The sequence below is a fragment of the Macrobrachium nipponense genome, chromosome 12, assembly GCF_015104395.2.
Source record: "Macrobrachium nipponense isolate FS-2020 chromosome 12, ASM1510439v2, whole genome shotgun sequence".
NCBI lineage: Eukaryota > Metazoa > Arthropoda > Malacostraca > Decapoda > Palaemonidae > Macrobrachium > Macrobrachium nipponense.
In genome coordinates, this window is record NC_087205.1 from 22,869,547 (window position 1) to 22,897,022 (window position 27,476).

Here is a 27,476-nt window from a genome sequence, read left to right on the forward strand (position 1 = left end):
TATATATATATATAGTTAGTATGTATGTAATGATGTAACTGTAACCAAGTGCGCAGTTGCATAAGCTCAAATTTCTGTTCGAGACGATTACGGCAACGCTAAGGGGAGACGAACGTATCTCCCGATATATTAAATTGTAATGACGTATTTCTCTCCTGTTGAAATACTTCTCCCTTGTTAAAGGTATGCACTTGTCTTGGTTTATAATGTATATGTTGCCATAACACTCGGTAGTGTTCCTTTGTATTTTTACTCTGATATAACGGAAAATTACCAAGAATTGTAATGGTGGTACTGTCACGTAAGTTGCACTATGTTGAGTTTGCATGTGGTTGCAATTGTACCACCAACGGTAGGCTAAGATGTGAATTAGTCTTCCATGTGTTTATGAAAATGTTAGTTCTAGTCTAGAGTTAACTTCCACATGTGTTACGCATATAAAGTCAGGCTAAATGTGCGGTGTAACAGTCAAGTTAGGCATGAGTATAGCATAGCCTGTAGGCTAACGGCTGCATACTCTTTGGCACAAGATTGCTGTCCTAAATGAACTGTTTGTATTACAGGGAACCGGGTCCGGTGTAAGAACCAGTATAGGAAACCAATATAGAGGTTCAGTTTACGAATCAGTGTCAGTTCTAACTCTTATGGGAAGGATGATAACTTGGAATAAGTTGCTTTTACAATTGGTTTCATGCAACGTAAAAACAATATATCCAGCTACTGTTAAGAAAAAATATTGAAAACCCTTGCGGGAGCCAGCCTTTCCCTCAACCCTAACTACAACAATGAAGATTCGAATTTCGACCGTGTCCGACGTCAAGTACCTGCTCCAACTAAATAGGCCAGGAATTTTTATTAGCCTATGCCTATGAGGTACCTTTATATTAGCTGTTGTGTTCTTAGAATATGAGATTCATTACTTTAGTAATTGTGTAAAGTAATAAATTTGGGAGGCGTTTGTCTTTTTGAGAGAAGAACCACCGCCAATATTCGTGTAACGGCCATGTGTAGCAACTGACCAGCAACTCCTTTTTGTACTTCCTGTATAGTCAAGTGACATTAAATGTTCAGAAACATGCAGGATTATCAGTGACTGATTCCTCATTAGGCTAAGATTTGATATTAGCCTATGTTTGAATTGTTATGTTTAGGCTTGTTTGAGTTAATTGTCCTAAAATGTATGGTAGCCTCCTCCCAGAGCCGTATATAGAGATGGGGGCCATCTTGCTTCTGTCACACCAGAATCGTCACGGGGGAAACTTTAAAACCTTTTGGTTTTGAATATTTTGCAACGAGCGCATTACATTGGATTGCATTTTAGTGCCATCACATCAGACATGAGGAGTGCAACTTGGCCCTTTCTAAAGTGTTTTGGCATTATATTTGTGCCAGGAACTGTAAAATTGTTAACAAGATAGCTCATCCTATTAGCGAAGAACAATTTCTTTACCTCATGCTCGGGGTGCCACACATTATAAAGAACTTGTGGTCATGTCTGTGAAAAGTAATATTCATTGAGTGACGACATGGTAAAACAATTTGGTTTACCATCGAAAGAGGTGACAGCTGAACAAGCCAGAATTTTGATATCTTTTCAGGAAGGCAAAGATCTGAAGCTTACGTCAAAACTCACTGAAGCTCTTATAAATCTATCTCATTTTGAGAAAATGAAAGTATCAAGTGCTTTAAATTTCTTTATCAATTCGGTAAAAGCAGGACTTCATTACTTGTTGAACGCGAAGGATACAGTAGAGTTACTTACAACAGCTTGGTTCATTGGTCTAATAAATAAGTGGTTCGATTTAATGTCAAGCAGACATCCAATCATGGCACTAAGTAACGTCAAAGAATCCTACTATAAGCAAGCTATGCTGCATCTTGAGCAAGCTGTGAGAGTGTTTCATGAAATACTTATTGCAGTTAAGGCACAGTGGAAGGCAGTTCAATATGGAGTGATATTGTCTACCACTTCCCTTCTTAATCTCCAAAGTAATTATTTTGACAGAGGTCACAGATTTTTACTGTCTTCCAGATTCACTCAAAATTGTTTAGAAAATTTGTTTTGCTCCATAAGCCTTAGAATTTTGACAGTCTCTGAAACTGATATCAGTTGCATAATTTGTGAAATGCTCAAGTGCAAGTAATTATAACGTAGATGACCGTGAGTTTCTAGCTGACCTTCTTAATAAGCCAAATGTTGAAACAAATGGTGATGCAAAAAATGAAACTGAGGAACCTGATTTTGACCAATTCTCAAGTGACAATTTAATTAATCAAGCGGAACTGAGCAACCTACATTAATTGCTGGTTACTGCATAACAAAGGTTAAAAAGTCAAATGATCATTGTACGTTCTATCTTCAAACAATAGAGAGCACCCAGTCAACACAGACAGATTCTTCTCAAAGGCTGGCTCAATTAAAAGAATGTAGAGAAAACTTCCTAGTTTGTAACACAGATGCCTTCTTCAGTTTATTTCAGAATGCAGAGAATATTGTTAGGGCAAATTAAAATGGTTTTGGAAACAAAAGCAATTTATGAGGACGACTAGTGCCTTGGGTAAACACTCAGGCAAAAAATATAACCTTTCCTTCTTGCCATGACATTAACGGTAGGCACCTGAAGTTTTTTTCACTCTAATATTACATATTTATGCTACAAAACAAGAGAATATTTACAAAGCTCGGTCGTAAAAATCAAAAGGAAGTGAATCAGCAGCATATGATAAAAGAGAGTGAGAGCGAAGAGCTGGGACAGAGTCGCTGAACAGGACAAGAGCAAGATAGCGCCTTGTCAAAAGATTGGCCAAACTCTCTTTATACGGCTCTGCCTCCTCCTAATGCTTTTAAGTCATGACAATTGGCACCGATACTGTATACATATACAGTATGGTTAATACACGAGTAATAATAGGAATATTATCATTAACAGTCATACACTACACACACACACACGCATATATATATATATATATATATATATATATATATATATAGTATATATATATAGATATATATATATACGAAATATTGAAGAGAAAACAGGTTTTAGAAATATGTGATAGCTGTGTTAAATGAAAATCGGCCACAAAAGATATGAAGAAAAGAAATTGTTCCATCCTTCTTTAATTTTTATGAATATAGTCAACAGACTATAAACCCAAGATGTCTTCAAAAGGAGATCAGCCTGTAAAAAGATACAACGTATAGGAAAAGGTAATGAATGAACAGATATGAGAGAACTTGAAAATAATACACTTGAATTTAATTGCTCTTCGCTTGAACATTTGGAGATGAGAAGATTCTACAACAGCACTGGTTAAGCAATTCCACATTTTATATTTAGCCGAGATTAAACTCCGTACTAACTGTGTAGTAGGTCTTTCTCATCTAGATAGAGAACTGGATATACTGAAGTATATGTCAGGTCCAGAATAATATTCAGTGGTGAATTATGTTAATTGTATAAAAACGTTAGAAGAGTTAGACTGTAGATGAACCCAGGACAGGGTTCGAAAGCTCTTGTAACGTTGTTATAAAATCAGCATAATTCCTCAATGAATATTATTGTGAACCTGATACAAAGACTAAGTACTATTAACGCTGGATAGGTTTAGCTATATTGCTACCGCGTTAAAGGTGCGTGCGGGTCGAGCTCAACTCGAGCATCTAGAAAAATTTCCCAAAAATCACTAACTTCATTTTTGCTGTACAGTTTAGTTTCTAAAATCAATTTTAACATTCTGAAACACTACTGAAAAGATAAATAATACCCATCTACAAATGAAATATTTATTACAAATATTTAAAAAGAAAAAGTATATAAAGAAAAATTAATTTACAAAAATATTTACAAAAAATACAAAAGCTATATACACAAAAAAATTGAAGAAATCCTTCCTAAAACTACAATTTACGATATGTGACTGCCAGAAAAGGTGTCGGACCCATAGAGGTCAAAATCTGAAAAGAGAAAAAAAGGGTAAATTTTTTTGGTCAAAAAAAAAAAAAAGTCAATATTTCACGAATTTTTTTTGGTACCTAAATGAAATAGGAAGTGGCTCATTTTTTTTCTATAATAAAGTCATATTATCCTAGAACGTAATTATGTAAAAATATTTGGGCAAACATTATATCAGGGGCCAAATCTAAAGATCATTTTTTTACCTACTATTTTCACCATGAAATTTTTAAAATATATTTATGCATGAAAATATACCATCATATCACAAATTCTATAGAAAACAAGAATATATAGAAATATGCCCACTCACCTTTCGGGTATGTAAACAAAATGGCCACAATCCACACCAACTTCTACTCCCAAATCTGCCACCTGAACTATTTGACTTGCTATGGTGAACCTATTGCTTTTTTTTTTTTTTAAATCAAGAATATATGAGGGCATATAGCCATTATTGCAGTTAGGCAGCTTTGTCATAAGATAATTCTCAGAAATGTTATTCTCTCTCTCCCTCTCTCTCTTCATACAGAGTGCGATGGTTTATTGACATAAGCTGATGTAATCTGTCACCAGAAAAGGCACAGAACCACTATTCCCCTCCCCCTGTCACGTCCCCTCTCTCTAGTCATTTCAAGGTCATCTGCTTCGCCTCTCACACACTCGAGATTTTTGCCATAGAGGTAGGTGTCAGCAACCTCTAAATTATCATCAACATCACTTTCTAATTCCATTAGAAGTAAGTTGATGATATCCATGCACTGGGAATACTGCCTGCTGGCCATTATTGATGAGAACTGCAAATAAATGCAAAAACTGAGAAATTCGCATTCGAAGGAAATTGGACCAAATGGCAATATAAGGCATCTCAGCCACAACCAATGGCATGCATATGGTACTCACACCATCCACCAACAGTTTCCAACAAAACAAAACATTACCAGTATCAGCAGTGATAGACAGGAAATCACTACTGTACGATATGTCTTTGTAATGCACTGCCGGGCATTAACCCGCAATGTGTTTGCGAGTCAGTCGGCTCTCTGGTCTTGCACAATAAAGTCCTGTCACCAAGACATCGTCTCATTGTAAACCCAACATGGCGCAGTGAGTTTTCGAACCAAGTCATGCCTCTGATGCGTTGACCAGCCCAGGCCACGCCGAGGCGTGCCGCTCCTGCAATGCCAAGGGCCGTGATGCAAGCACAGGCGTTAATTGCAGACCAGCAACGTGCCATCCGTTCCCTTCAGGATGCTCTTCCCGGTACTGGATCACGTGCCGGCAAAGTCCCTGTCTCTGCTGCCCCTGAGAAATGTAATGTTGTGATGTCCTCAGCAAAGTTCAGGTCCTGGAGATGTTCGATGACATGTTGGATCCACCTTAACAAGTTCCCGCCGCAGGATGTTGTCCTGCATATTAGACTCAACTGTGTGCTGGCGCTGCAACGTGCACTGGATGCTCGGTATTGTGTTACGGTCATCGAATCAGGCAGTCCAATGGTCCGAATTTTTTGCCCTCACACAAGGGCGCGAAGAGTCTGTTAGTGATTATTTCTCAAGGTGTGCTCAAAAGGCCACCGACTGTGATTTTCAGTGTCCCAAATGCGGGGAGTGCTTGGCCGAATATATGCTGTTACGGAAAATAATAGTAGGTCTCAGTGACCCTGTGTTAAAAAGGCATGTATTTCAGGCATGTGATACATTTAAAAGTGTAGATGCCCTTCAGGCTTTGTGTTGTACCTTTGAAGCTGCAAGCCTAGACGTTGAAAGCGTCCAACGTGCCGCTATTGGTGCGAGGGAGTCGGCTGACGCCTTGAATGATGACGTTACTGGCACCGATGACGTAGAGCCAGACGTCGCGGTGTTGCGCAGTAACTCAGGTGCAAAGCATTGCGGGAATTGCGGGGGACGTCATTCGCCTGGTCGAACATCGTGCCCAGCAAAAGGTATGACGTGCCACGGGTGACAAAAGGTAAGGCACTTCCAGAAATGCTGCAGAAGTATGAAGAAAGTGCCGCTCACCTCGAGTTTGATGATTGTCGCAGACACACACCTATTCCCCCACCCCACCAATCAAGGCTTGCGTTTCCCATGAAAGCGGAGGGTCGGTGTCCACACTCGCCGTAGCAGACACAGGAGCACAGATCTGCGTTGCCGGGCCCACGATTCTTTCAAGCCTGCACATAAAGCCCCTGGAGTTGCAACCTCGAAAGGGTCTGAGGGACGTTGCTAATCTCCGAGTGAGATGCCTCGGATCAACAGCCTGTACCATTGAAATACGTGGGCGATGCACGAAGCAGGAGGTCTACTTCGTGTCAATGGCCAAGAACTTCTACTTATCTCTGAATGCTTGTAAGGAGCTGGGAATAGTACCACCTGGTTTCCCTCACCCTTCCCCTCTCATTGCATCAGCTGACGTTAGTAGCGTGACAGTCTCTCAGCCTAACCCCCCTCAGACAACGAAGTCAGCCACCATACCTATCCCACCCATGGAGGAGAACATACCAAGACTGGAGGTATGGTTATTACGTCACTTCTCATCCACGACCTTCAACACAACCAGGGAACCCCTACCTGTGATGACCGGCAAGCAGCACTTCATACATTTATTGCCCGATGCCGTGCCTTATGCCTGTCACACGCCGCCAGCAATCCCTAAGCATTGGGAAGAGGAGGTCAAGGCCCAGCTTGACGAAGACGTTCGGAAGGGCGTGATAGAACCAGTCCCGGCAGGGGATGCAACGGAGTGGTGTGCAAGGATGGTCGTGATAGTCAAGAAAACGGGCCAACCTCGCTGCACAGTAGACTTCCAGCGCCTCAATGCCCACAGTTTCCATGAGACTCATCATACACCGGCACCCTTCGATATGATTTCGAGCATCCCCATTCACACATACAAGACTACAGCGGGCGCCCATTGGGGTTTCCAATAAGTGGAACTGGACGAGAATAGCCGCCCACTCACGACCTTCATCACCCCATGGGGGCGGTATCGTTATCGTAGGACACCCATTGGTCACTGTTCGGCTTCCGACGCCTACACGAAAAGATTCTATGACGCCCTGCAAGACATCACCAGAAAGCATAAATGCCTCGATGACACCTTGCTATACGATCACAGCATCGAAGAGGTGTTTTGGCACGTAAATGAATTCCTGTCAACGTGTGCCTCTGCAGGTATTACACTCAAGCCCGAGAAGTTCAAATTCTGCAAGAGAGAGGTTACCTTCGTCGGGTACCACTGGGGATGGGAGTCATATAAACCTGCAGACAAATGACTAGACGCCATTCGTAACTTCCACATGCCAGAGAAGCCCTTCATCACTGATATTAAGTCATGGTTCGGATTCGTGAATCATTAGCTTTTAGGGACCTCCTCAGAAAACCAACAGGGAAATGCGTCTACTGGGATAGCCAGCTACGTAGCAAACTCCAGCAGGCACAGGAGGTCATCTGTCAATTAGCCAAGGACGGCTTGGCATATTATGATAATCATGACGGATTGGAGCAAGGAAGGCATTGGTTTCGTCATCCTCCAGCAGTATTGCGCTTGTCAGCCAACTGACAGTCCCTTTTGTTGCAAGGGCAGCTGGCGTCTTGCCCTATGTGGCAGTCGACACCTCACCCCCTCTGAAGCAGGGTATGCCCCCGTAGAAGGAGAAGCCCTTGCAGTCACCTGGTGCTTGTGGAAGGCCAGGTTGTTCCTACTTGGGTGCCCAAATCTCACCATCATCACAGACCACTGTCCACTTGTCAAGCTACTGGGTAATAGGGCTCTTAAGGATGTCATCAACCCAAGATTGTTCAACCTGAAGGAGAAGACACTCCAGTTCAAGTTTCATATCAAATACCTGCCCGGAAAAAGGAACACTGCCGCGGACTTTCTCTCAAGGCACCCGACCATGTGAGCACCCCACGAAGCTTCTGATGTGGATTTGGAGGACGACATCCAAGTGGCAGTGGCATGTGCAACTGTTGCAGCCTTGGAACTGGACATCATCGTGTTGGATGAAGACTACGTCAGGAGCGCCGCATCTAACAACCCAGTGTATCAGCTATTGCTTGCTAGGGTCGCAGCGGGTTATTGGCCCCAACTGAAGTCACAAGAAATCTCCTGCCTTCGTCCCTTCTTCGGCGTCCGGGATAGGCTAGCCATCAACCAGGATCTGGTGACATACTCGGTGGACCAAGGATGCATACTTTTGGTTATCACCGAAGATTTATGTTGTCAGGTAGCCGCTAACCTACATACGGGACACCAAGGCCTCGACTCTATGCTTAGGAGGGCCAGGCAGTCAGACTACTGGCCGGGAATAAAAGGAAACCTTCAGCATCGCCGTGCCCAATGCACCTCATGTAATGAACATGCCCTTTCACTGCCTCCTGAAGAAATTATACACACGCCGCCAGCAGAATACCCCTTCCAGCAAGTTGTTGCAGATATGTTCCAAATAGAGGGCAATGTATACATGGTATACACAGACAGACTAACCGGTTGGTTAGAAGTAGCTCACTTCCCCTGTGGTGCCACGTCCAACAAAATAAGCAATCACCTTCGATCCTATTTTTCACGTTGGGGAGCCCCAGAGCAAATATCAACTGACGGAGGTACGAACTTGGCCAGCGAGGAGATGGTTGCCTTCTTCAGGAGATGGGGAGTCAAGGGCCATCTGTCGTGAGCCCAGTATCCCCAGTCTAACGGCAGGGCAGAAGCAGCTGTCGAATCGGCAAAGAGGCTACTCCGAGAAAACATGTCAAAAGGTGGAGCCCTTGAGTCAGACAAGACGGCCCTGGCGATACTCCAGTATCTCAACACGCCTCTGAGGGAGATCAACAAGTTGCCATCAAAGCTTGCAACGGGTCGCCAGCTGCATGACGGGGTACCGACGGCTAGAAGACACCTGCTAGTAGACCGATGTTGGAGACAGACGATATGTCAAAGGGAACTACAAGTGGCAAAATCATAGGTAGCTATGCGCACCCTTGACACCACCAGGAGACTGCCGCCCATCAACTAGGCACCCATGTACGCATACAAAACCAGGCTACTAAGCAGTGGGACAGAACGGGCGTGGTATCGGAAACTAAGCCCCATCGTTAGTACACAGTTACACAGTCAAGCTCAACGGGAGCGGCAGACTCTCAAAAAGGAACAGACAAAACTTGAGAGTCATCGCTGCGTCCCCTAGAGCCCCTGCATCTCAGCACGACATCTCCGCGAGCCCTATGCCCATAGAACCAGTAACGCATTCCATGCAGGACCCCGGCGTCGTTGGTAGGCCCAAAAGGGCTGCCGGTAGACCCAATTGGCTCCAAGACTTCATATAATGCTGATATTATTTGTTGTTTGCTCATATGATATGCAATTGTACAATTGTATCAAGAATTTATTCTTTTTTTTTTCTGTGTATGTGTATTACGTGCATTTGAGTGCCACTAAGCAACGCACTCAGTGTATGTAACTGCATGTTTTTGTAATGAAAAGTTACTTAAAAACATTTTTCTTTTCGTAGCTCATTTCCATGTTCATAGTGACATTGGCCCCTTTAATTTTTATTATGTATAAGTATAATCTTGAGGGGGGGATGTACAATATGTGTTTGTGATGCACTGCCGGGCATTAACCTGCAACGTGTTTGCGAGTCAGTCGGCTCTCTGGTCTCGTACAATAAAGTCCTGTCACCAAGAACAAAGACAAGGCAAACGCAGGTTCTAACATGATTGTAGTGTGTGTTCTGTTGGCCTCTTGCAGGTCGATCACACCCAGATTCGAGATAGACTATGATTTATGGGAAAAAAACATGTTTTTTGAAACACTCCTCAGGTCGTGCGCGACCTATCGCACCTATGCAGGGTTAACACTAATATTAAAAAATGGCATGCCGTACGCAGCATCAGCCTGCCTAGTGTTGCGCGGTAGGTCAGGTAGAGAAGATTGCAAAGGACGTTTGTTGCTATGTAGTACATTTTATGCAACAAAGATAAAGAACTCACTTTATGTTTAAGCCACAAATAAAGAACTCACTTTATGTTTAAGCCACAAGTCAATATTAAGAGTTTGCAAAACAAACTTGACTGATGGCAAAACTCTATCAGAGAGCTGGAGGAGGGAATCAGCACGTGAAATACGCTACCCTAAATAAGGAAGAAGAAAGAGTTGCAAAATTAAGATGTAACTTCTTGAAACATTCTTAAATATTTCTGCAATCAGTATTACATATATTCTTCTTAAAGACAGTATCATATCAGAAGTTACACGCCAAATCTTAAGTCACTAACTTTTAAAAATGGACCATATAAATGTAAACTGGTTGTGAAGACAAAACTGTTTGGAATTATATATAACTATCTAACTTAGAGTTCTAGAAAGGTAAAGTGTTTTACTCCAAGGCCTCATATACTAAACTCATGAATACGTACCAGATCTCTGTTCAAGGATTATGCAAACATAGGCACGGAGGAAGAACATTAGCTAGAAAAGTAGCACTATCGCGGTAGGCAGTTTGTCCTCCAGACTTTGTCACATGTCCCTAGTATATAATATAGATAATAAATAGCTAAGGTCTAAGAACACTACTGCCCTGAAGAACGACTGAAATGACATAATTAAATCTACTATACTAGCCATCAACACAGGCCCTTTTTGAGCTCTACCTATTAAAATATATTGATAGAAGATCCACCAATACCCAATAATCTTAGCTTGTAGATAAGTGCTTCGCGATTCACATCGTCACGACTACATTCTAAATTAGATCTAGACCGACCATCTCATCAAGAGCACTGAGAGTGGGTAGACATTTACAGGAGTGAATGGCAACCAAGGAAGCCCTTTTGAGATGGTAAAAATGGACAGTATTTGTTGTTTAAATACTCACCTGTATAGTGTGTGTGTATATATATATATATGTCCGTACATATGTAAGAAATTAAGAATGGGTATGTATGACATATAATCTTTAATTTCTTTGCACTATAAAATAAACTCGGGGAAAATATTGTATAAAGAATAAAATATAACAAAAAATTTGATTAAATATATAACATTACCCGTACGATACATAAAAATTTGATTTGTTTATATCACATTACACATTGGATATATAATGTATATAGTTCGACTTTGTCAAAATTACTAACTAGGTCAAAATTGTCTTTACCTATCTCAATCAGACAGTCCTTAGCTATGTACTTCAAGACCTTTGAGAAATCCAAACTTTAATGCTTGCTTTGTGTAACTGAAACTAGAAGACATCAAGCAGACAGAAAATAAACAAAATAGGAAAGTTTGAATCTGACAGAAGATATAAGTCGGCCTCTTAGGGGAATGAAGGCTGTAGGAGTCACGAGAAACGGAAGCACAAATAGAATTCCGAAGCATCGAAGTAGAGGGAAAGAAGTGGTCATTGTTTGCTTATAAGAAAAAAAAAAACCGTTCGCCTTCATATTTTCAGACGAGTAATTAGGAAAAGAAGCTTCTTTTTCTAATAGAACATAGGCTAATTAAATATAGCAAAACATTAAATAGAATGAGGGAGAGCCAGTAACGGATAACCTGACTTACTCCATTTAATTAAAAAAAATACTCAGAGGATATGCAAGAAAAAAAAAAAAGGTAAATGTGAAATGGCAGATGAACAGTCGCGGCGTGTTCGTTGCCAAGCATGAGCACAGCCATGAAAGTCTTCATGCTTCAAAACGGAAGCTCACACAACCCCTGTAACTTACAGCAGAGTCACATTAATAAACTATAGAGCCGTTCCTTTCGTCAACTTTACCGAAAAACAAGAGCAATAGAAGTATTCGTTTGGATGAAAAGCTAAAAAGTGACGAAAGCACTATCATTCAAACACATACTATTGACGAATATGTGTACCGTACGTGTGTTCGTGCTTGGTGAGAGAGAAAGAGAGAGAGACTGCTGACATACGACTAACTTAATCTACAACCACACTTTACTTACTGAACTATCATTCAATGAAATGTAGTACACTGAATTCTCATTCAGTGAAATATAGCTGTCATAAAATAAAAAAAAATAAAAAATGAAGCAAACGGCAACTGTAGTTCGGAGGTTACTGCATGACTGGGAGACCTTGGGCTGAACAGGTCGGCTACTTCCCTCCCTCTTCCCAGTCACTGGCTCACTGCGCATATGATATGCAGCGCATATAGAGAAACGCGTTGCCACTGAAGCAGACCACCTCGGAGCTTTTTTGTTTCTGAAGGCCCAAGCTCATTTCAGTGTATTAGATAAGCGAATATTCACAACAAGTTCGCAATGATGGTGAGTGTAATTTGTTGGACGAATGTCACGTGTCGAAAGAGCTACCGCGAGCGTTACCATCAGACAGTTAGTGAAGTCATATACAGAGAACGTTACTCTATAGATTGTGGAAAGTGATTTACCGAGAAAGTTAAGCCACACGTGAAGGAAGTGTGATTTATCAAGAACATTACGCTATAGGTTACCAGTGAAAAGTGATTTACTTGTTAGTCTAAAGGTGATTGGAAAGTGTTTTTGTGAAAAGTGAGTTACAGAGAAAAGTTAACGCCCTGTTTAGAGGAAAAAATGGCGTACGGAGAATGTTACACTAGGTTGGTGAACAGGAAGGTTAATCTAGATAAGCAATTGTGACGCGTCGGGTTTCCCTGGAGATTGACTTCTTATACAGTATTCTGGTTGTCAACTGAGAATATAACGCTTTTTTTGGCGGTCGACTGTAATTAACATGTAATTTTCCTTGAAACTGTATCCTATGGTTAGTGATAACCGATGTGAATCCTTTGTTTTGGGCGGGGTAGACCACGGGGAGAATGATTACCCCTAACTCTATCCTTTGGTAAGGGGACCGGCCGGTTATGGATGGGGTAAATCAACTGTGGGAAGGGTTGGCACGTTAGTGTATATATATATATATATATATATATATATATATATATATATATATATATATATATATGTATGCATATATATATATGTATGTATGTATGTATGTATGTAGTAATGAATGTATGTCGTATTTGTGAAGCAATTAGAGAATTCATGCACTAAGTAACATATATTCCTTTCTGTTTTTTTAATAATTCTTATTTCTTCAGTTTTTTTTTTATTTTAATCCTTTTCTCAAATGATTTTGCTTAAGTGGATTTACGTCTACTCAAATGATTTTACCCCATATACTTAACATCACATTTTTCAGGACAGCGCCCCCCCCCCCCCCACCCCTTAGAATGCCCTTGGGGACGGAGAAGACGTTTTTAGGGCGGTTGATACCTTATTGTCAGTGACGTCAAATGGATGTATGAATAAGTATGAACTCTTGATTAATACATGATTTGTACAAGTCACCCCCTTCTCTTTCCATGATTGCCCTCATATTTTCGTTACACCATTTTACACCATCAATCACTCATAACAATTTCTTGGATTCAATTGTTTTTTTTGGTGGGGCGGTTGTGCCGGGTTACCATATTCGTTTCTCACTACATTTATCTTCATTTATTTCGTGATTACCATCTGTATTTCATGATAGCCATTTTGTTTCTGTTAGTATGATAACCTTTATTTTAGCTTTGTTTATAGATTGGTCCAAAGTTGTGTACCGAGAACGTTATAGTATATATTTTACAGGAAAGTGGCTTACTCGGAATTTTACGGCCTAAAGTAAGGGTTAAGTGGAATACAGAGTGCGTTACGCTGTTAGTGTTAAATGGCCAATTCGTCGTATTCCTGGTTGGGTTATTGTAAGAAAGAACCAAATAGAGATATTGTTATTAATTAAATTTAGAGATATATTTTTATTAAGGAAATTATTAGATAATGTTATTAATAAAATTTAGTATTGCTGAATAATTGAGACTAGGGAGTATATGATGCGTTGTTAATGAGGAAACTTGAAAAAGTAACTGCAAGAATGTGATAAGTTTACCATATTTTGTTTTACAAAGGAAAGCCCTAGGGGATATTGTGGTTACAACCCCCCCCCCCCCCTCCCCCTCCTTCCGATCACCGTAACCATGAACTAGACTGGAAATTTCTGATTCTTTCAGAGTATTTCTCCAAAGTTCTCATCGTATTTCATATGTACGGTATCATAAAGTTCGGTAAGAAAAATCTTATCGGCAAACAAAGGTTGCCCTTAACCACTTAATTCCATAATTTTGATAAAGTGGACTTGTAATAGGGATGTGTTTACACAAATATGTAGCGTTGCGGGAGGAATTTGTTGAAGGTTAACGGGAGAGGTGGAAACCAGCTGTATGTATTACTGATATAGCACAGTTAACACTTAACAAGAGTGTTAAGCTAATGGGAACTTGTATATGCCTTAAGCTGATGCGAAACGGTACTGAATCCTCATTTGTGTGTCGTTTTTTAGTTTTTTCCTCTATCATGCCCTGGTGCCAACATAAAAAGTTTAATATTAGTCTCAACTCCCCTCCCTTGTCCCCATCCCCCTACCCCTTTTCCCTCTCCCTTCTTCCCCTAATACTGATTTCTCCTTGCCCTGGCCCTTTCCATCCCCCCCTTCTTATTTTATAACCATTCATCCTTTTCCTTGTTCTTCCACTCTCTTAAAACCTCCCCTGTCTCCTCCCATTATTCTTTCCCTCCCCTCTCCCACCCAACTTACCCCTCCACTCTTTGTGAAGTGAAGTAATATTGTAATTAAGAGGTGTTGTTTTGTTCGAAAAAATTCACACAACACACACATGGCAAGTAGTGATAGGCTGATCATGCTTGTGGGAGTGTGACCCTTGAGGCCTCAAGACTATAGAGACTAAATGATTACGGAGTGACAGTACAGCCGGTTTGGGGGAGTACTAGTAATATGCTGTAAAGGAAAGCCATGTGTCTAGCAACCGTATTTCAGGAAACTTTTAGATATGTCAAGGTAGAAGAGACTCTTTAGCCTCTAAGGTAGAAGAGACTCTTTAGCCTTAGCTGGCAATCTTCAAGCAGGCAGCCGCAACCCTTCAACGAGAAGGACACTGGAACCAAATCTGATGGGCAGGGGTCCCTTTAGCCTTGTTAGGCAACTCTTCTGGGAGGAGGTTACTCAAATTCAAACCTTGTACTCCAACTATGGACAGTGCCATAGCCACTGTACTGTGCCATAGCCACTGTACTGTGCCCTGCAGTGTTTTTGGGTTTGAGTTCCCTTGCCTGAGGGTACAATCAGGCATTTATCCTAATCTTCATTCACTGTAATGGTTTTCAAGTATGTAGGACAACCTAATGTGAAAGTAAAAGTTGCATTGTTGATTATCTGGAAAGTTTCTTCGTCTATACACACTATATTCCTTTGGAGCGTTTTAAATTCCTAAATCCATCGTGACTGTCTCCCATGAGTGGTTGTGGTAAACCTTCGGATTTCTGGTTTGCCTTACAAAGTGTGCTGGCCCTACCTTGTCGACCAATTGCCTCCGGCACTTTATTCTGTGGCATATGATAGTCTTTATACTAAATGCTTTCAACAGAAAAATTTGTAATTAAAGGATATACCCATGTTGGTGATGGTATTGTTCTCTTTGTCCTGTTGATCTCAACAGTGGTACTGTTGTTATGAGTCTATTTATTAGTGTTGCTACTGATCTCCTGTTGTTAACATTATTTCTTTCGTGAGACATTGATATGAACCCTTGGCCTGCTACTCATTATGCTAAGAAAAATTGCAAAGTACTTTGCTCAAATATTTGAAACTTAAGGTCAACTTTTCTCTTATCTCCAGATTTGTGCCCACAATTGCGATTTAATAAGTTCAAGATGAAATTTTAATCTTGAAGTTTAATAGCCCTGATTTTCTTTTTTGTCGCAGCATCCCTGCATGTACAATGTATGGCTGTACATATATGTACACAAAGTCCAGGCAACCTATACGTATATCGTCCGAAAAATTTGGAGTCTAGTTACCATGAAGATTTGTTTTAAAATTTTCAGGAAGTTCTACAATGTTCTCATACGTATTTGTTATTTACCTCAATCCAAATAATGATGTTTCTATTAACGACTGTCTCTGGGAAAAGATTACTATGTCACAGTGTTAGGATTCAAAAGTTTTATCGGTTTTTTTTTGTGGAGACTAATACACACCACAGTGAGTGACAATATTCAAATTCCACAGTTCAACATGGCCGATCTGCTATTTAAGTTCAGTGTATCCTCCGAATTTGTCCAGCTAATTTAGGAGTCGTGCATATTCCTGGTAGTAGATTAGACCTCATAATTAGAGATGTTCTAGTTGCTGTCATGTCCAAGGTCTGTTCTGTTCAGTGTGTGTTAGGAATTATTTGTTTACTGAGTGTTCGTGTTCTTTTTTGTTGTTATTGGTAGTTGGATAATTACAGAATCTATTGTTCTTTTTCTCCCTTTTGAGTAAAACTATGTTACCCATTGATAACTTATGTAAATTGTGAATTAAGTATTAATGTTGTTTGCACTTGAGGGTAAACACAGCATATTGTTTATTTTCATTTTGACGGCAAATCCTTTCAAGTGTAAACTACCTAATGACTCTTTCGGAACTATCTGCTGGTGGTCTTGTTCTTTCTCAGTATTATGACGTATTGAAGGAACCATCGCCGGCGGAAAAAAGGCAATTGGAATAAAGCAGTTGGAAGAAGACCTTCTTACTTGACGCAAGTCTTTGGGAATAAAAACCCCAATTAATGTTAGTTCGTCAAGGCCTTATAATGGATGGGTAATACATCCTCGATTTTCTCTGCCATCCTGCACAAGATGAGACCAGCCATATGTGTTTTAACATCAACCAGCCAAATGTGTTTTAACATCAACGACACTATCGTCACCAAATTTCAGAGGAATAGTATTGATAAGGAATGTCATTGCAAAAATTATGCTGGTTTTCTAAAAGTGTTTCCCTGTCAGTGTATTTATCTTGGATAAATATTCCCTTGCTCGATTCCCAACAAGTAAGCCCTGTGGATGCTGCTTTTTTCAGTACTCATAATTTATCACTTCTGTAACTTGGCGTTATCCCATAAAGTTGTTAGCATTTTTTAGGCACCTTTGTGTTAGATTATTGGCCAGATGTGAGCTTTTCTTTAAGTTGAAGTTTCCAGGTCCTTGGGCCTGTTGTGGTTAGCGATATTCACATTTAGTATTGTCGACGGCAAATAAATAATCTTTTACTTCACTGGCTCAAAATCTAAATTCTAAGCCTTGCTGACTATTATTAAGTTTATTGCTTGAGTTACTAGGTGATCTAAAAATATTTTCCTTTACATTTAGAATAAAATTTCGTTTATATCCTCAGGGTTTCTTGAATAACGGTGGGGAATAAAGAAGGAAGACAGCATACCTGTAGTTACTTCTTTCAACAACAAGCCAACCAGTAACCAGCTCACAAGTTGTCAAAAGTTATATTTTATATGGAAGTATATACTTTCATTAAAGCGAGCTATTTTAACTGTCTTATTTTATTCCTTCCATCGTACTTTTTTCAAGAGTGTGCCATTGAGAAGGACATATCAGTCAATAAGTATGTTCCTAATGCCACCATCAGCAAAAAGTTCTGGCTGAAATCTAGAGGCAATGGCTGAAATCTAGAGCCAATTTGGATTGCATTATTAAAGCTTGTCAGACACTTAATTTAGATGCTATATTAGTTCCTGATTCCAAGAAAAAGTTCATTCAAATGCTAATGGCAATTTTAATAACGTATGTCCCTTGAAAGGTCTTCAAATCAGGACAAAAGATCAGCCATGGTTTGATGATACATGTAGACGAGCTTACCATGACAAACAGACCTAATGCAACATATGGAAACAAAATAATTCAAATGAAAATTAAACTTATTTCCGTCGAGTCTCACTGTGCTGCGAATAGAACTTACCATACAGCTGAGAGTAATTACAATAATTCCTTGAAGAGGACATGTGAAGGAATTACTCTGCCTCATCTGTGGTGGACCAAATTGGTATCTATCTTTTGGTCAGACTCGCCTTCCATTCCACAACTACTAACAAATCATGGTAGATTGGTTACTGGCCTTACGGAAAAAGGCTGAATTGTTTCATCGAGCTTTTGAAACTAAGCAATCAGCTGATACTTATCATCCTGAACGTCATTTTACAAAATTTGCATGTCTCTTCAGGAATATCAAGAGAATTCTTGATAATCTTGATTGCTAGGGTGGAGAAGACCCTGATGGTTTCTTTCCTTTTTTTTATTTTTGAAAAAGTTTTCTAGCATGTCTGCCAAGTTTAATAGATTCTATAGATTTTTATGTGTATGTAGCTTCTCTGCAGATTGCGCAAGCTTAGTAATACAGTGCCTGTTCCAAAGAGTGTCATATCTGTAGACTGCAGTAACTACAGGCCAATCTCTATTCTCCCTGTGCTCCCCAAAGTTCCTGAAAACGATAGGTACCTGCATTGCTTTTAGATTTGGCATGCCATTTGCAAGGGAACCTTGATAAGTTGTTTTGGGTGCAGAGTAATTTAATTAGATTTTTGAGCTGCTTTGGGTTTAGGAAATCATAAGACAGTTATTTATAAACTTCAGAACCATAGACTGGATTGATTTGTTTTAAATTATACTTCCAGATTTCCTCACTGGTAGGTAGGAGCGATTTGCTGTTGATGAAATCTTTAGAGAACCAAGAGTTCTACATGGTAATTTTCGGTGTGGTTGTCTGCCTGGAAAACAAGATTGTTCAGTATGGTGATGATGCTACACTTATGGGTGTAGTAAAGGCTCGCCTTATGGGAAATGAAGCTGCCCTCAGCCTCAATCGGGACATGACTGGGTCAGTGATTGGTGTAGTTGGTGGGCTGTGAGGCTGAATTCCATTAAAACGAAAACATTATTTATTAGCAGATCTCTTACTGATTTTCCACCACATCTTCCGCTTCAGGTAGAAGGAACTTTGCTGAATAATTCTGAAGCTTTAACTATTTTAAATGTAACTTTTAACTACAATCGTACTTTTGGGAAACATCTAATGAAAGATTTAGCAAATGCACGAAAGTTGGATATTGTTCGTAAGGCCTCACATATTTATAAAAGTGATTCAATCAATGCAACCCATTTTAGGACATTTGTACTTCCATTACAAGAATATTGTTCTCCTGTGTGGATGTATGCTTCTGGCAGAGATTTGTCTCTCTTAGATAGAGTGTCTCATAGTGGTAGGATTTTGTTTCCTAACAGTAGCAGTTATGACTTGGACCAATGACGGATGGTCTCTTGTTTAACACATTTTCATAAATTATATTTCAACAGAGATCTTTCACATTTACAATGATCCCTGATCCCCTTCATCTTCTGAGAGCAATCAGATTCGCTGAACAGCTGCACCAATATGCAGTAAATGTGCCTTGTGGTGAACCTGTCCGTTCCAGAGGCTCTTTATTCCTCACACTGCTGACTGTGGAACAGTCTGCCTGAGGATTCACGCAACTGGAACTTCAGAAGTTCAAGCAAGGATGTAATACATTACAATCTCAATACTATTTTCCTTCCATTTTAAAACATTTTTATTTTTTCATTAATTAATTTATTATGTCTTCTTTCGTTTTAATTACCGAGATTTCATTCTATATTTCCCTTTACTTTCTCTTTCTTACTAATGATCACCTAATTCTTTGGGAGCTTGAATTTCAAGTCAATGGCTCCTGTAGGCTTGTTCCATATGAATAGGGTTCATCTTCTGAATAGTAATGAAAATAATAATATAGGGCCATACTCTTTTCACCAACCCATCCTAAAAGGAAAGCCTTATGATATTTTTCTCAATTTTTATTGACTTTTTTTTAATCAATTTTTATTAACTCGCATGTGCATGTATTAAAATGTGTACTAATATCAGGTGTGTATATGCTTCAATCCATGTACTGATATACAGATCTATTTTTGGCAGTCACTTCCCAGTTCGGCCAGTTGTGGTGTTTGCTGTCAGCTGTTTAACAATGAATTAAATCGCCCTCATAACCTGCCCTGCTCCCATCATTTTTGCGCTAAGTGTATTGATGACCTCATTGCCCAAGATGCGATGGCTTGTCCCAATTGCCAGAAAAGTTTTAAAGTCAAATCGGCCGGAGATTTAATGGTCAATCATGCACTGATTGACTGCATCAATTCATTTTTAGCAGTGAAAAGAAAACCCAGTAAACTTGGGAGTAAGAAGAATGCCAGGTACCAGGAAAGAATCGATGGTCTTAAAGAGGAGGTCTGCAAAAGTAACGAAGAAGTCATGGCGGATCTTAAGCACATGAAGGAAGACGTTGAAAGGCTTATGAAGGGTGAGGAACAATTTCAGACGTCTCTTTCAACTCTGAGACGCTACCTCAGTGAAGATGTTCTTGCTCATTTTCAAAAGCTAATATCTAAGATCGATGAGCATCATCAGAAGTCCAGCAATGCTCGTCTCAAGTTGAAAGACTCTTTGAAAGATATATTGAAAAATGAAGGAAAACTTGTATCTGCAAGAAAGGTACTGGACTCTGCTTCAACTTTGGAAGATACTTCTGCTGTTATTGATGAAACGGAGGATATCAATATGGACGTCAGAGACTGGACAGATAATTTAAAAGAATATGTAGCAAATGAGGACAACCAACTTCAGGAAAGAAACAAGGTATATTCTATTAACAAGCAAATTTTAAAATGGTTTCAGTTAGTGTTGTTTTGAGAGTAGCCTTTCTTACCTTTATGTTAGTTGTACTCAAAGGTGATACAACACTCCTTATATGTTTATATTCCAGGAAAGAGCGATGTAGCGTCCATAGAGAGGCAGTCGTTTATGAAGGTTTATCCCCTCCATTGTGAGGAATAGATATGATTGGAAAAAGATAGGAAGCACATTCTCTCAAGGTTGTGTTGAATAAAGTTGACATTGATAGGAAATGGTTAACAAGTTGTAAAAAATCGGAGCAAACAAATTTTGGGAGGCCATATAATTAAATACCCTTATAGAGAAGTTTGTACCACAGATAATAGAAAGGTAACAGTAATACATTGTCTTGATCTTTGCCTTATCCCAGTAATATGAGGTGCACCGTAGGCATTATTAAAACTAAAGCTACTGTAAATCATTAAATAGACAGACTTTTGAATAAGAAAGATTCCAGTCTGTATAAATAATACATCGTAGATATAAAACTTAAGCCAACAGTAATATTGTGGAAAAAGTATGGCCAACAGTTATAAAGTATAATGAATTTATTTGTTGAAATGAATTTTCATGGGTCAAGTAAATGTCATGGTGTTTTCAACACAAATTATCTAGTCTTTCTACAAATCTGACCAATCTATGTAGTTCACTACAAGTCTGACTATGTTGTTACTGGTGCTGTGAGGATGATGGGACACGGTAATTTTAGGCTGTTTCATAGATCGCAGTAGTAGTAGTGACACAAGAAATACATTTGGAAAGTGTGAAAATAGGTAATGACAGAAGCCCTTTTTGATATTTATATAAACATATTGTGGACTTGGATACTGTTTCTATTCATTAATTTGGGTGCAGTTTACAGGAACTGAAGGTATCTGAAAAATTTCATAGCAAGCTTATGAAATTGCTGATCAGTGAACCTGAAGAAGATGCTTTCCATCTCATCCCTATCACAGGAGTTGCTGCAAGCAAGATGGATCTTTCAAGTCAAGTAACAGTTAGTGGAAGTGGATTTTTGTTTATCCAGTTGTTTCAACTTTTAACTGTAAAATTCACGCCAATGTCATTTTTTTTTGAAACCAAAGTTGGATAAACTTTTAGTGAAAGTCAGTATAACTAAAAACCATGTTGTGTCCATGTCCATCATCTTGGGCTATGTGACTCTAGGTATTAATATTACGAATAATGTCATTGTCTTTTATCATCCTAGGCTATAGGGCTCTGGGAAATGAGCATCCCTGTAAAAATTCTAGTAGAGGAAGGACGAGTCTTTGCACTCCAGGAAAAGGATAACACAAGAAAGTCTGCCAAAATCACTATTGAAAATGGAGAGCTGCTCCTGTATAGTTTACAAGACGAAGAAGAACCTGTCCCTAATGCCTATTATGTGCAGGTATTTATTTTTGTTCTTGTCTTGGTAGTTACCATTTATTGAAAGTAAACAGATCATAATGTGCTCTCAATAGTACACACACACACACACACACACACACACACACACACACACACACACACACACACACACACACACACACACACACAGATTGATTGATTGATTGATTGTTACTGTATTAGGTAATGGAACTGACTTTAATAAATTTATAATGAATTGTTACCTATAATTTGTATGCAATTTCTTTTCTTTCATCAGTATGAAGATGTTCTGGGCCTAGCCATCTCTAAAAGTACAGTCTTCCTGGACTTGGAGACTAAAGGATTGTCAGTTGGAAGAGTCTCCATCCTTCTCAATGACAACGGTAGACACTACGACATTCATAAACACTTCACAGGTGGCTCAGGAGAAAGCTATTCCGGTACACCCTTGCAAATAGCTAACAGAGGGCAGCTTTGGGAACGAGCTTTGTTTGGTTACCAGATATCTGAAGTAGTAAGTGGGGATGTAGCAGATTTTTCTCTGGAACATAACCATGTCACCCCAGGCAACAGGGGGATAGTTTGGAACTTGAATCATTCCAGGACACCACCACTGTTTGGTATCCATATGGGTCCATGTGCGCTCAGCTATGGTGGACACATGGGCAATGTGGAAGAAGGTATGGACATCCTGAGTGATGCCCTTCACTGGTCTAAGGATATAAAGGAGGTTAAGGTTAGCCAGTGTGGTTTGGTATTACCTACCAAAGGTGCTGTTGCCAGCTAATTTGGTTTCAAATAGTTTGGTTGGGAGCCAGTATAGTATATCCAGTTTATTTTGAAAATTAAGTTACTGTATCATGTTCAGTTAGAAACTGAAGGTAAGTTATTTCGATATCATATCAAAAGTTTGTATTTTAAGACAACAACAATTAAGTTATTTATATCGGAATATTAGTAGTAATGTAGGATACCCTGCAACAATGAAAAATGTTCATTGTTGGAGAGATTCTCATCTTTGAACAGGTTTGTGATTGAGACTATTGTTGGGATTAAGTCTTGAAATATCTGAAAATGGAAATCTGTATATGTACTTTATTGATTCCTTGCAAAATAGGGCACAACTAAAAGAAATGATGAATGTGAGGATTGCTGATGCTATGGTAAATTTCTAAACTTTCTATTAAGATTTTCATTTGTTCCTACATGGTATACAAACCCTAGGTCCTTTACAAGAGGAATATGCTTAAGGCGAAGCCGGAACGGCCGCTGAATTCTTAACAGGGCAGTTAGGTAGTTACCTGCCGGTCCGGTCGTTGGTAGTCCCTCCGACCAGACGTAGACATTCCAATTTGCTTTTGGCCACCGTTGTGAGTAGATGCGCTCTCTGCACGACTGTTTGATGCAGTTTTCTTCTAATCCTGGTGGAATTTTTCTTTGTTGTTTCCTGTTGTGGATTATTGTTGTTGCGATAATGTGTGTTTGTGATATTCTGAAGGGAAACCCATGAATTGCAACTGCCTTGTATATTTTCGTTGTTGTGATATTGTGTTACGATGATGAATCATGCATTCTGTATAACCTTGTACCTGCCCCCCCCCCGATCCCAATGGGGGTACGAGATGCGGCAAGTCCGTGTCTTTTCTTGTGTTTTTTCTATCTTTACGCCCTCGCCCGTCATTGCCGGGAGCGTAAATGTAGTTTGTTAATGGAGTAAGTACAAAGCACATGGATGTTTTTCCTCACGCTCTTGCCCATCGTTGCCGGGAGTGTGAGCGTATTTATCGGCATACGTGCATTATTTCTTTTTTTATAAGTTGTGAATAAAATTCAATTACTATATTTGTGATTTGGTCCTTGTCATCCTCACGCCCTTGCTCAAAGTCACCAGGAGCGTGAGTGTGATTTTTGGTTAGCATATTAATACGATTACTTTCAGACTTTTATTTAGTATGCATGCTATGCCACACCTAAGCTGAATCTCCTCGTATTCAGTAGTAAATACTTAGCTTTTATATGCCCTTAGCTGACACTCGGTAGGAAGCATAATAAAAATAATATTCCACTACAATAAAATATCCACTCTGTGCAAAACACTGGTCGGGTGAACGAAGCTCAACAGTCACTTAAGATTATAATTAGTAATTACTTATATAAAGGTAACACAAAACAGTAATCAATATAACAAAGCACTTCACTTTAAACATTTGTCAAATAACACCATAATTGAACAGTATTAAACTTAATATCTAAATTACAAAATACACAAAGATAAACTAGTTAGTGCCACAAGCACTGTCTTCAATAGAGGAAGAAAACACCTAACTTAACAAGAGGGTGGAGGTACCCAAGTAAACAAAACTAAGGATATCAAGGAGGAGTAATGGGAATAGACTTAGAATAAGACAAAGTTGAAGGAAAAGTGAGGGAGCAATCAACAGATGGCGAGCGTATGGGAAGTTAAAAGAAAAAGTAATAAAGACATAAGACTAATTATATACAATATATACAATAGTGGAGTGAAAACTTGACAATTTCCCCCCCCCCCCTTCCCCCCCCCCCCCCCCCCCCCCCCCCCCCCCCCCCCCCCCACTAAGATGGGTCCATAGCGGTGGATCCAACTGAAGATGTTGATGGAAGGCGTGACAATGTGTCCGCAATGGTGTTGTTGGTCCCTTTGATGCTTTGAAGCTGAATATTGAAGGTGGCCAGGATGTAAGACCACCGTAAGAGATTTAGATTTTTGAGTCTGGCACGGTTGAGGAATGTGAGTGGTTGGTGATCAGTAAAGACAATGACCCGGTGATGACCTTCAAGATTGGGCTGGAAGTGTTGTAAAGAAGCCACAGTCGTGTAAAGTTCCTTCTCTACAGTAGCCCATCTGGTTTGTGCTCCTGTGAAGAATCTAGAGTGAGAGGCTACTGGTAGGTAGTGCATTGCTGGAATACAGCTGGTGTTATTTGGAGCATATAATTGTAGAAGTACAGGAAGACCTGTTAGGAGGATAGACCCCAGTCCTGATACCAGCACTGCTCTTTCCCTTTCTTGGTCTTCCTTGGGACTCATGACTCAGTGGCAGTGCGGCTCACGTCAACGAGATCCAAGGTCTATTGCCTCGCCTACCCCCCTCTTTTCCTTACACGGGAGGTGGACATCAGCTGCCAATGGGTATTTCTTGGTGCCACACTGCCAGGTGTATGGTTGCAAGATCCGCTTCTACCAGTGCGGCTCCTGCCGGTCCTGGGTTCTTGCCACAGCCAGGCGTGTAATTGCGGGACGCTCGTCATGCAGCACAGGTCCTGTTCCCGGACCAGCTCCCGCTCGCGGACCTGTTCCTGGCAAATGGCTGCTGCTCCCACCTCCGGGCTAGAGGATGGCTCTGACTACAATCCTGCGGAGGCTGTCTAGGATGGGGTCAAAGATGGAGACAACGATGCCTTTCTGGATATCCTCTTCATCTGTTTCCTCATCGTCGTTAATGTCATCTGCCTTCTCCTCTCCCTCCCCTTCAAAGGTGGGAGACTGAGAAGCGGATGATAGCTTTCATGAGACTTCGAGGGGCCGGCATTCCTCCTTCGGAAGGAAAGCAGCTGACCTCTCATCAGCTTTCCCACTCCCTTGGGAGTGGGAACTGAGACTCGGCCTCTAGGGAGGAAAGCAGCTGGCTTTGTCGTCAGCTCTCCCATTCCCGGAGCGGGAACGGAGACTCGGAATCTAGGGGCATGAGACTCGGGAGCCTTCCCCCCGAGAGGTCTCATACGAGACTTCGATGGGTCTGCATTTCTCCTTCGGGAGGAAAGCAGTTGGCTCGGTCATCAGCTCCCTTGCTCCCAGGGGAGCGGGAAACGAAACTTGGCTTCTAAGGGCACGAGATACAGGAGCCTTCCCCCCGAGAGGTCTTGTACGAGACTTCAAGGGGTCTGCATTCCTCCTCCTGGGGGAAAGCAGCTGCTCTCTAGTTGGCTCTCCCACTTCCGCGGGAGTGGGAACCGAGATTTTGCCTCTAGGGGCACGAGACTTGGGAGCCTCTGGAGCTCGGACATTGTTCCGTTCTCCAGCCCCGAGTTCCAAGGGCACGCCGTATGGAACCGGGTCCGTGTCAAGGTCTCGTCTGCGAGATTCCTCGAATGTGCTAACCTCCAAGGGAAGTAGCACACCCACTGCCGAGATGTGGCTTCAGTTTCACATTGCAGCAGTGGCGTGGGACGAGAGATGGGGTCGAGTCGCAGCTCGAACCCCCCCCCCCCCCACCCCCCCCCCCCTCCCCCCCCCCCCACCCACCCACCCACCCTCCCCCCTGCAATGTCTGAACCTGGTTCTTTGTCATAAGCCTATTGCGTTTCATCTGCCCATGGGATAGAAGCAACAGTACAGGTTATTGGGGGCGGGTGGCCCCCTTCAACATCTATAACGACGTTGCAAGTTCTCGCCTGGTAGTGAGCTGCGTGCCAGCAAGCAGCACCGCTACTTGTAAGGCATTGGCACCTACCAGCGCTACTACCAGTCCTGTAGTCACAGTACTTATGCAGTGCAGCGAGAACAATCGTGACAGAGTTTGTTGCAAGTCTCCACCAAGGCAGCCCTCATCTCAATGGGCAGCAGCGCTGCTTGTATGACATTGGCACCTCCAGCGTTGCTACCATACAGCGCGGGGAAAAGACCATGCTCTCGGGAGATCGCATCGCCTATAATATCGTGCTCTCCTGAACTCACGCACTTAGTGCTACCGTAGGTTGGTGCAAGGGCTTGGCTCACTCCCCAGGCAGCCGTGCTGCGAAGGGGAGTGAAGGTATACAATTCAACTTTCGTATTTCATTTATTGCCATTGCGATCGTCTCCCGGTATGTCGTACCTCGTATCGTCCCTGGAGAAGGTTTCGAAGTTGAGGAGAAAGAGAGCCAGGGTGTCATCATCTTCCTCTTCAGATTCGTTTTCATCGTCTTCGCCTGCCTCCTCTTTACCTTTTCTTCCGAAGGTCGCACGACCTAAGAAGGAGAAGGTCGTCTCCCCCCCCCCCCCTCCTAAGAAGTCTCGTGCCGAAACTTCTAAGGGTCTGCACTCCTCCTCTGGGAAGAAGGCAGTTGGCTCTCTCGTTGGCTCTCTCGTTGGCTCTCTCCTTCCGGAAAGGGAACAGAGGCTCCACCTTCAGAGGCCAGAGCCTTGGCAGCCTCTGGAGAACGAACTACGGTTCGCACTCCAACTCCGAGTTCTGATAGCGCTGCAGGAGGAACCAGAGCCATGTCTGTGTCTTGTTTGTGAGTAACTCCGAGTGTGCTGCCTTCCAAAGCGGGCAGCACATCCACTGGTGGTGGCACGAAACGAGAAGGGATAGAGCTGCAGCTCGAACCTTCCTGCGAATACCAAGACTGGTTCTTCATCAGGAGCCGTGACCTCTGCACCTTCCACATTGGAAGGAGCAAGGAAGAGACGTACAAGAGGTCCCCTATTCAGTCCTCTTCATCAGGGGCTTCAGCCTCGAAGAGCACTGGGATGTGTCGTGAGGG

General features: G+C 41.2%; 1 protein-coding gene across 8 annotated transcripts; it reads left to right on the plus strand.

The window, feature by feature from the left end:
• Positions 1 to 12,062: 12,062 nt before the first annotated feature.
• On the plus strand, positions 12,063 to 23,196 carry LOC135224414 (uncharacterized). 8 transcript variants are annotated; one of them, XM_064263385.1, is made up of 5 exons: positions 12,063 to 12,245; positions 19,795 to 20,562; positions 21,461 to 21,595; positions 21,809 to 21,991; positions 22,250 to 23,196. In XM_064263385.1, exons 1-5 carry the CDS (start codon positions 12,240 to 12,242, stop codon positions 22,757 to 22,759), a joined length of 1,602 nt encoding a protein of 533 aa, XP_064119455.1. In that variant the 5' UTR covers positions 12,063 to 12,239; the 3' UTR covers positions 22,760 to 23,196. The 8 variants fall into 8 exon arrangements, with proteins under 8 accessions (XP_064119455.1, XP_064119462.1, XP_064119456.1 ...); XM_064263392.1 differs by having other exon boundaries at positions 12,065 to 12,245; positions 20,075 to 20,562; XM_064263386.1 differs by having other exon boundaries at positions 12,066 to 12,245; positions 19,846 to 20,562.
• Positions 23,197 to 27,476: the final 4,280 nt, after the last annotated feature.